Source organism: Denticeps clupeoides, chromosome 2, assembly GCF_900700375.1.
Source record: "Denticeps clupeoides chromosome 2, fDenClu1.1, whole genome shotgun sequence".
In the NCBI taxonomy this organism is placed as follows: domain Eukaryota; kingdom Metazoa; phylum Chordata; class Actinopteri; order Clupeiformes; family Denticipitidae; genus Denticeps; species Denticeps clupeoides.
The window spans coordinates 5,851,614-5,862,792 of record NC_041708.1 but is presented as its reverse complement, the minus strand read 5'-3'; the positions used below and the strand labels follow the sequence as shown (position 1 = coordinate 5,862,792).

General features: G+C 46.3%; 1 protein-coding gene across 1 annotated transcript; it reads right to left on the bottom strand.

Annotated features, from left to right (window-relative positions):
* Nucleotides 1-3,068: 3,068 nt before the first annotated feature.
* On the bottom strand, nucleotides 3,069-8,074 carry htr7 (5-hydroxytryptamine receptor 7). Its single transcript, XM_028968680.1, has 2 exons — nucleotides 7,482-8,074; nucleotides 3,069-5,022 (listed from the first exon to the last, which is right to left on the bottom strand). Exons 1-2 carry the CDS (start codon nucleotides 7,955-7,957, stop codon nucleotides 4,254-4,256), a joined length of 1,245 nt encoding a protein of 414 aa, XP_028824513.1. The 5' UTR covers nucleotides 7,958-8,074; the 3' UTR covers nucleotides 3,069-4,253.
* Nucleotides 8,075-11,179: the final 3,105 nt, after the last annotated feature.

The following is an 11,179-nucleotide window of genomic DNA, read 5'->3' as shown; positions in this document are numbered from 1 at the left end:
GGAACCGTTCTGGGCAACGCGTCAAGCTTCGTCTGGCGTTCTATTAATACTGTTGTCTCTCTGTCTCTTTCCCCATGTCCTTGTGTGTGGGGATAGTAGAGCAGACAGCATGATTTATGGGTTCGGAGGCTCAGCGGTTTCCGCTGGGCGGGCGGCGTGTTCTTGAGTGGAGAAGTGGGACGAAGCTCCGGGCTCTCTTCTCCTGGTCAGGTGAAGGCCCAGGAGTTGCCGAGCTTTCTTTCCCAGGAGTTCTACTCCCCCCTCCACTTTCTCATTTTATAGGAACCTGTACACTTCCCCCAAACTCAATCATGCGCCTGTTAAACACCGAGCCAAGTTTCTAATGAGGTCAGTCAGAGTGAAAAACTGCGAGCGTTTTTCTGTGATGAACGGCTTTTGGAGGCTGCGGGAAGGAAAGCTGTCCCATAAAACGAGTCACTGTGGAGGAGAGCATCATTTGTTCCTCCATTGTTTTTGATCCTTTTCTTAAGGTTAAATTTCCACTCACACAGATGAGTGACTGTGAACAAGGAAAGCTGATGCTTAGCAGGTCCAAGAATGATGATCTATAGCAATTCTGTAAAGAGGGTTTTGCGAAATTAGCGAGTCGCCCCGAAGGTTTTGCATCAAAGCAATGCGGCAAACGAATAAATAAATCACTGCAAGCTTTTAATATTACTCTGATAATCCTGCATAAAGGCGCAGGGCTGCAATTCATCAGCTGGAGCATGCGGTCTGTGTCAAAACCTGGCAGCTGCTGCTTTTCCTCTTTATGTCACGACACAACACAAGTACCCCCCAAAAAAAATCATGGTGGCCTACCTCGGTGGCATTTCCGTCTCAGGAGCAGCTTCTTGCCGAGGTGGTTTTTTTTCAGTGGCTCAAGTTATTCAGCTGCATTGTAAAACATATTTTATGAAGCTTCACCTTTGTGGAAGTCATTTTGCAGATGTTTAAGTGGCTATTTCAATTTGTCCAAGAAGGGCGCACCGCCCATTGCAATCCTCTACATGCACCATGCCGACTCTATTATCTGTAGGACAAATCATTACATATCAGCTCTTCATGCAATTTCTTTTGTCTCTATTCATTAGGGTTGTCAGGTTTGCAGAAATTATTGCTACATTAACCGTGGTTTAATAATTTTTTTTTTTTGCGCCGCTGAATTAGCCAGCTAGAGTTGCCATGGATCTTAGTGAGTGAGTCACGGGAAAAATACCACACAGAAGCAGCATATAAACGGTGGTTCAGCACTTTACAAGTGTTGCATGGGCGCCGCCTCATGTCAAAGTTTTAATGCACATTCTGTACACATAAAAGGACGTTGCAAAATTGGATTTGCTGCTGCACAAAGAGGAAACACCTACTACCATGTCAGTTTACATTTTATAACAAGTTACACTGTATGAACAGACAGAACACATTTGGCTAGCTAAACAGTCACCCTTGCCAAGATAAAAAAAAAAAAAAAACTTCACAAAGACATCACAAAAGCTTAGTGGAGCTATCATTTCCTAGAAAGGTCCAGGCCCCCTGTTGTGCGAACACAAGCCTACTTGCAAAAATCTGCACAGTCATATGACAAAGGATAAAAGGCGACCAATCAATTAATTGCACATAAAAACAAAATGCGTAATAAATGCGGAGACAAAGCAGCAAGCTGATTTGTCATTCGAGGGTCGCTTAGGATGAAATGCAAAGCCCAAGGACGTTGTTTGTGTGCATCTGTTCTATTATCCCCGCCGCCTTTGAGATGACACCGCCAGCAGCACCCCCACCCCCCCATTTCCAAAAAAATAAAAAATAAAAAAATCTATAAATCCAGATGCACTTCAGGAACCCGGTCCCTGTTCTACTTTCTCCGGCTGCATCTTAATCATCCAATTCCTGTGTTGATTCTACAGTTTTGTGTCCTCCCACTGATCTCCGGAGGAACTTTTCTTTTTATCTCTCATTTCCCCACAGCTGTGCTGCTGGATAATTCATCTCAAGCTCATGTTACATTCTGCACTACGGTTACACTTCGTTTCTGGAGCGATCGTTTGCTTTTTTTTTTTTTTTGCAATATCCTGTGTCCTGTCTCCTGTAGTGGTTTGCGTACCCTTCCGTTTTGGGGATGGCATTTCAAATAAAACATTAATTATGTCCAGTTATCTTCCTGTTTTTTTCTGTTCGGACCTGTTCAGAGAGTTCATCCAATGTGACATTCAAAATGCTCCCAACCTTGCAAATCACATAGAACACTGTGCAACGTTCGAGGAAATCCATGCGATGCATTCTTGTTTCCATGAATTAAATCCCAGGAAGCTTTCTTTCTTTTCCTTGTAACCTGGTCCTCGCCCAGCCAGCATGACTGTATGCCCAATACAAATGAGCGGTTGCACGTGTTGCTATGACGTTGAATAAGAAATGCTCTTGGTGCCATCTGAGGCCCTTCAGCAATATGAGTTATGCTGCCATTCTCTGACAGGTGGTCTGCAGCCACTGTTAATCACAGAAACGGGGGGCGCAGAAATAAAACCGAACCAAAAAACATTTCAGACGCTGGAGACGCGTCTGAAACGGCCCCACGTCAGGAACTCGTTTTTGATGATTTACCGTTCGCCATCTGTTGACAAAGTCCTTCCCCTGCCGTGCCTTTCGGTGCAGCAGGGAGACAATTAATACCTGACTTCTAAAAATAATGTGACTAACAATACTAATCTCCGTCGGTGAGACGTGGCCCTCCCATTGCCGTTAGAACGCTAAAGGCAGGAGGGAAAGACGGAATGTTCCAGTTATGTTCTTGAGATTAACATTCACATTAGCAGTCAAAATAATCGCTTATTCCTTGCAGGTACTTCAGAGGGAATCCACGAATGATGGTAATGCTGGCATCTGGGAGGCGCCGTCCGGTGTTTCACGGCTCGAATGCACAGCGATGCCAGACTTCTTCCCAGTATTCGAATCCCTCGACGCTCAAATTTGAAAAAAAAAAAAAATTGCGAACATTAACCTGCTCTATTTCTATATACCAAATATGCACAAATATACACAATATCATTTCAGATTCTGATACCCAGAAAAAAAATTAAATAAAGATTAGAACAACATCAACAATGACATCAGTGACTACAATAGTTCAGGTTCTCTGAGGTAGTACGAAAAAAATCCCCCCAAAAATTACAAACCACAGCTACAAACCCACGACCATGACAACAACGCATTTAGCTTCCACAAAACAGGAAATAAAGTCTTAAATAAAACTTAAAATAAAGATCTTAAATAAAGTCAGGCTTCTCCACAGTGTTAAGAGGAATCTGGTGCGGGCGAATGTATTTAGCTGCGGTCCTGTTGCTTGTGGTGCGCTGGCACCATGTTTTTGAATTTCGCCGCCAGACGCAATTATTTTGTATCATCTTGTTAGGTTAACGCAATCGATTATCGATACGCACTGTCGTACGATACACACCCAGTCGCTGTCTGGCTTTTTCGGTTTACTAGCTGCTTGGCGCCAACTTATCGATTGGTCAACTGACGGCTAGTCAACCTGTCGCGGTGGGTCCCGCGAAGACAGGCCACGCCAGACGAACGTTCCTGAACTGGACCCGGCACTGAACACTGGGGCCGTGGTTGTTGTAAATTCTTGGTCTTGCGCCTCCGAGATCTTGCACTGGTCGTGTTAACGTCTTGGCTGCCACCACGTTTCAGGTGGTGGGTGTGGAGTGCGAGTGAGGACTTTTCCCAGTCACCAGCTTCCCCTTCCCCAAAGTAGAGCCCTACATGAACGCTGTTTCTAATCCGCCGCTCGTGCCAGCCCCGGCCCTGTTAGCACCGCGTAAAGCGCGCCGTAGTGAACATCAGCTGGTGTGCAGGTGTTCAGCAGCTAGTGAAGATGGTGCTGAGGGTATCAATACCGCAAATGAAAATTGAATTCAGAATTGAACAGCAATACGTCGCACGCATCAGATTCCTGTGAGTTTCTGACGGTTACTTAACGCTACAATAAAGAGATGGACTCATGTTGGTTAAAAATGCGACATGTCTTGACGTGCACTTCATCGTACTCGGAACAACATCGTAGCAAAAGGACACCTACATAATACAAAATGGCTTCTCGATTTAAATTTACATTCCCCAGAGATTAATTAATTAATACTTCAGATATGTGCTGAATAAATAGTTAGGAAATTTACTGGAAAATGTTCAGACAGAAGCGGGTGAGAACTGTCCAGGTGGAATTCCGGTGATGGGGAAAATACGGAGGCGTACGGTCACATGGCGGGCGCGGTCGACAGCACCAGGTCCGGCCTCTCGGCCAGTCGGAGGGCCTCGTGCATGCTGACAGCGGACAGCTTGCGGTTGATGTTCCGGTAGCGGCAGCAGATGAGATTGTGGTAGGTGGTGCGCAGGTCGCGGTTGAAGAAGGCGTAGATGAAGGGGTTGATGAGGGAGTTGGCGTAGCCCAGCCACAGCAGCGTACGCTCCACCCAGAGGGGCACGCAGCTGCAGCGCACGCCGCAGACGAAGGGCCTGGCCGTGGACAGCAGGAAGAAGGGCAGCCAGCATACGCTGAAGGCCCCCACCACCACGCCCAGCGTGGCCGCCGCCTTCTGCTCGCGCCGGAACACGGAGATGCTGCGGCGGTCGTGGCGCAGCAGCCGGGAGAAACTGGCACACTCCTCCGCCTCGCGTTTCAAGACGGCCGCCACGCAGGCCACGCCCCCTTCTTGCTCCGCCCCCCGGGGGAAACCTGCAATGGTGTGCTTGGCAGCGCTCACCTTGGCGGCACGGTAGATCCGGTAGTACATGATGAGCATCACCGACATGGGGATGTAGAAGGCCACGGCTGTGGAGTAGACGGTGTAGCCCAGGTCCTGGCTGATCAGACAAACGCGGTCGTCGTTGACGTTCTGCGCCCAGCCAAAAAGAGGCGGCAGCGTGATGGAAGCCGACAGCAGCCACACTGACAGAATGATTTTGGCCATGCACCGCCCACTCTGCCTCACTGGGTAGGTCAGGGGCTTGGTGATGCCCAGGTACCTGCCGGAAGAAAGGATTTTCATTATCCACCAAAATATATGATTTAAGCCGCCACATGTCTAGCGCCCCTACTGGCTGACTGCGGTACAAGGATTACATTTACTGTAATTTAAGTGTAATTCTGTTTTATATATGCCTATTTTATTATGTGTGTTAATTACTAAATTATGTTGACATTTATGTATTTGAATATGTGTATGTGTATAAATGGATAAATATGTTAGTCTTAATGGTGTATTTTTTATGTTAAGGTTAAATTAGAAATCTGTAACTTTACTTTTCCTTTCCATTTGGTATTCTAACAGGGCGTGGCTACACTTGGTCATTTAGTGGTTGGAATATTGGCTACCAAGTGCTAGGTCTAAGTACTAAGTCTAAAAATTAATAAATGTACCTGACATCAGCTCTCGTCTCAACTGCACACAATCTGGCTCCACATTTAACAACAATTTTTATAGATTTTTTTGTACAACGCCGAGAATCAGGTGTTTATTTAATTAGTCAGAATTTTTATTGCCACAAGGTATTGAGACTCAACTCCCATTGTTCATGTTGTGGTACCTGTCAATAGTTTCAGCTCGGATTAATGCAACGGACGCAAAAAATGTCTCATTAATTGGCTGAATATCTCTCCACCCCAGGTTCACCGGGGAGGGGGGGGGGTGTAATGAATGTGAGCAGAGAGCACAATGGCACCTTATTCGCCTTATTTCACCATATTAAGAGCATCCTGGTCAAACCCAGGAGACCAGCTTCCATGAATCACTTTGCAGCAGGTAAACGTTCCCAGAGCTACTTCATATTTTGCTTATTTAAAGCCTGTATGCGTCCGCCGCTAAATTAAACACGTTTTTAAGGACGAAAAAAAACCCAGTTCATTTCTTTTTTGTGTGTGTGTGTGTGTGTGTGTTTGTAATTCCAGGAAAGATCACTCTGCGCTGCAGCATCGCATATTCATAAACTGCAACTGAAATTATCCTCTGATTAGTTTATTGCAGGCTATTTATTCGGTGGTGCAGAGTGTAGCCATGATAATCAGTCCATCATTTTGCACTCGGCCTGGAACACGACTGTCACGTGCATTCACGTTAGCAGCATTTTCAAATAGTAAAATGCAATGGATCCGTTAAGAAGTCCCACGCGGAACATATCGGCAGGACTGGTTTAGAGGAATACTCAATCATCATTGAATATTGAACAGCACGGAAAATTGTTCGTGCAAAGTGTAGAATAAATCTGACAAATTCCAATAATTGAGGCCAGTGCCAATATCTGTGTTTTTCACCCTAATACGGTAATATTGTTTCATTTATGTGGTTGAGGTGCTGCGTTCAACGACGCTGCATTTTATACTCTCCGCATAATTGGCTTCAAGTTTTCATGCTGCAATTTATTTACATCTGGTTTGAACTTGACCATAGCAATGTTGTGTTGGTATTGCACATGAGAACTTTTTTTACATAAAAAAAAATAGATTCTTAGATTCTTCGTCTAAAACAGAACTTCGGCACGTTAGACATGATATTTTTCATTAGAGTCATAATCATTTACATTTACAGCATTTATCAGACGCGCTTATCCAGAGCGACTTACAGTCAGTAGTTACAGGGACAGTCCCCCCCTGGAGACACTCAGGGTTAAGTGTCTTGCTCAGGGACACAAGTAAGTGGGATTTGAACCTGGGTCTTCTGGTTCATAGGCGAGTGCGTTACCCACTAGGCTACTACCACACCCCATAATCTAAGCCCTGCAAGCCCCACACACACACACACACACACACACACACACATCCAATCTGCAGTGACTAACTGCCTTATTTGTCTCTTACGGAGGAGCCTGTGGAAGCCCCAGATGGGCAGAGCCGGGACCCATTTTTACATCTGATGGCTTCAGAGACCAAGGTGGCACTTTTCACATTTCACTCCCACTTTAATTTTCTAACACGTCGTCGGTACCTTTAAGTAATGTCCACGCTTCAGGCCCCGTTTTAAAACTGCATGTTTCCACAAAATATGAAATATGCTGATCGGTTTTACATGTAAAATATACACCAATCAGCCGAAACACAGCGAAAGCTGACATGTGAAGTGGATGTAATTTATCATGTTGTCACAGTGACACCAGGCAGTGGGTGGGACTCATCAGGCATCAAATGACAATTTGTCCTTGAAGTGGATGTTTCTGGGGGAAAAAAAAGGCCAAGCGGTTGAAGTGCCGATTTGAGCGGAGATGCTCCTGGTCTGCAGTGTTCGGGACCTCCTAATAATGGTGCAAGTAAGAAAAACCACCAAAAGTGCCTACAAGGGCCATGTGGACGATGGAAGAAGGCGACCCGGTCCGATAGATCACTTGTTCTGCTTTTGTACTTAATTTTATCCCACAATGTCGCTCCTGTTGCACCTCTTTTTGCACTTTTTTTTTTACTTTTTAATCTCTGGCGACCTGTACGAAGGACTCACCTGTCGATGCTGATCACGCACAGGGTCATGATGGAAGCGGTGCAGCACATGACGTCCATGGCGATGAAGACGTTGCAGAAGACCTGGCCGAAGATCCACTGTCCGCCGATCAGGTCCGTGATGCTGACGAACGGCATGACCGCCACCGCCACCGACAGGTCCGCCACGGCCAGCGACACGATGAGGTAGTTGGACGGCTGCTTGAGCTTCTTGACGAAGCACACGGAGATGACCACCAGCAGGTTGCCGCAGATGGTGAGGAAGGTGAGCAGCGTCAGCGCGGCGCCGATCAGCATCTTCTCCGCTCCGCCGTAGCTCAGGATGTGCTCCCCGCAGCGGCTGTGGTCCTCCGCCGGGGCCGAAGTTGGGGTGAAAGTTGGAGGCGTGGTGCGTGGTGCGCTTTGGTCGGCGGCGTCCGAGGTGAGCCCTGCCATCGCCAGTTCGTCTGTCGGGTGACGGGACAGGGACGTTCTCATGTTAGTGCGTGTGCGGGTGAATGGTGGCGATCTGTAATCTGCGTGGATTAGGCGCGCGCCGCGGCGTGGAGCGGGACGGACGGCGCTGCTCGGCCACCATGCGCCGCGGACGCCGCTCCTTCCCAAAGTCAGAATGAAGAGTTGGGGGAGCGACTCGTGCATTTATCGTGGTGACGTCAGAGTCGGAGCCCCCCCTCTCCCGACAAACAATTATAAAAAGAATAGTGCGATTTGGTTGTATATTTTTGTTTTTTTTGTGGGGAAAAAACGTTGTACGTTAGCAATAATGCGAGCACTGTACAAAAACATAAAATGTGAAATATGCAGATTACACAGTGGAACTCTTCAGGTCGGACCATGCCTGGCCAATTTAGACCGCGTTGTACCGCCATCGTGTGGCCAGATGGTGGAATTACGGCACACGGCCGCATGGCACAGGAGCCAAGCTCACTTGAAGCAAGTGAAAATGGACTGGTTCACATTCATTTGTTCTTTTTACTGCTATACTTTCAGTCTATGCTGGTCTGTTCGTACATAACGAGTCACGTTCGCCTAACACTGAGGTGCCACTGAGCAAAGCACCGTCCCCACACACTGCTCCCCGGGTGCCTGTCATGGCTGCCCACTACTCATTAAGGGTGATGGGTTAAATGCAGAGGACAACTTTCACTGTGTGCAACGCGAGCTGTGCTGCTGTGTGTCAAAATGACAAATCACTTGTCTTCAAATGCTCAAATAACTGGAATCAAGTGGGGCCATGGTCAAGTGAAAGTAAAGCTCAGCACACGGTGACACCACAAAACGTGTCCTCTGCTTTAAACCCATCACCCTTGGTGAACAGTGGGCAGCCATGACAGGTGTGTGTGGGGACGGTGCTTTGCTCAGTTGCACCTTGGTGGCTCAGCATTTGAACTGGCAACCTTCCGATTACGGGTCCATTTCCTTACCCGCTAGGTAAGGAGTCAGGATGCAGATTCGAATCCCGAACTGCCAATGCGCCACTGAGGTCATCTGAGGTGCTCATTAAGAGTAACGAGTTAAATGCAGAAGACACACTTTGTTCTGTGCACTGTATGTGGTGCATCGCAATGACATAGATTATCACTTTCGCTTCAGCAAACATGTCTGTAGCAGTTATGCTGGACATTGGTCCCCAAATTGTTAAGCTTTTCTGACCTTTAACCTCTAACAGGACTCTTGATTGATCAACTCCTTTAAGTGGCAAAGTGGTGCTCTTTGAGGCAGTGGTGGCCTAGCGGGTAAGGAAGCGGCCCCGTAATCGGAAGGTTGCCGGTTTCCCAACAACCAAGGTGCCACTGAGGTGCCGCTGAGCAAAGCACCATCTCCAAACACTGCTCTGCAGTAACCTTTCATGGCTGCCCATTAAATGCAGAGGACACGTTTCATTGTGTGAGCTGTCCTGCACGTGTTTCACAATCACTTCACTTTCACAATCCTTTCATTGAACGACATAATTTAATGTGACTCTAATGTCTATAAAAATATTCATGAGCACTAAACAATTTTCAATAGGTTGAAGCAATCTGAGAACAGACCAACCTCAAGGTTGTGAGTTCAAATCTCCGGGTTCTCCGGGTTCCTCCCTCTGTTCAAGGCAGGTGCACCAGGTCAATTGGCATCTCTGAATTGTCCGTATATGTGTGTTCACCCAGCAGTGGGCTGGCACCCCAGTCTGGGTGAGTCCCCACCCTGCTAAGCAGTCCTTGTCAGTGAGTGAGTAAACTGTACCAATGTATACATTCTGAAGACAAACCTGTTCCATATGCATTGGTACATTTGTATAACTCTGTCGTGTATTTCCCCCCAAAGGCAGGAACTTGCTGCACACATCTTAGTTTTGACCTGTCACACGTGATTCTATGTGATTCTACATTTCTTGTTCCTTTGTGTAAAAAATAAGACATTACATTACATTACTTCTTTTATTCATGAGAATATCACACCAGACCAAAAGAAACTAGGCTGTACTCTGTAGCAGTTTAGTGGGTAAGACACAGGTTCAAACCCCACTTACTACCATTGTGTCCCTGAGCAAGACACTTAAACCTGAGTGTCTCCAGGTGGACTGTCCCTGTAACTACTCCATGTAACTCTGGATAAAGGTGTCAGATTAATGCCATAAATACGTTTTTTTTTTTTGCTGGTAATAAGATAACATGCTTTCGACTCACACATGGAAAATTAGTAAATGTAAACCAGAACAGCATATATACACACACACACACTATTATCATTTGGACACACCTTCTCATTCAATGTGTTTTCTTTGTTTTCATGACCATTTACATTGGTAGATTCTCACTGAAGGCATCAAAACTATGAATGAACACATGTGGAGTTATGTACGTAACAAAAAGTGGACACCTCCACAGTCACCGGACCTGAACCCAATCGAGATGGTTTGGGGTGAGCTGGACCGCAGAGTGAAGGCAAAGGGGTCAACAAGTGCTAAACACCTCTGAAAACATGTTTATATTATAGTTTCTTCAAAAAACATTTACAGCATTTATCAGACGCCCTTATCCAGAGCGACATACAATCAGTAGTTACAGGGAAAGTCCCCCCCTGGAGCACTTTAGGGTTAAGTGTCTTGCTCAGGGACACAATGGTAGTAAGTGGGATTTGAACCTGGGTCTTCTGGTTCATAGGCGAGTGCGTTACCCACTAGGCTCCTACCACCAAAATAACCATCCTTTGCTCTGATTACCGCTCTGCACACTCTTGGCATAGTTTTGAAGTGACGATGTGTCCAAACCTTTGCCTGTACTGTATATAAAGCATGATCATATGATGTAATGGACATGTCTTGCTCAGGGAAACGATGGTAGAAAGTGAACCTGGGTCTCTCCCACTAAACTGCTACAGAAAGCAGACTAATTTCTTACGGTCTGGTGTGATATTCTCATGAATAAGGAGACAATTTCCTGAACCAGAATGTATTGTCTTAGTTTTTACACAAAGGAACAAGACATTTTGGCCTCATTTTCCTTCACCATTGATGACGGCACTTATCATATCTTAATGAGTAACATTATAATAATCAGGTGGTTACTGTTCTTGGAAATACACTTTTACATTTTACATTTAGGGTCAGGGACACGATGGTAGTAAGCGGGGTTCGAACCCGGGTCTCCAGGTTCACAGGCGAGCGCGTTAACCACTAGGCTACTAGAAACCCCCCGAGTGGGTTTCTATCACGTC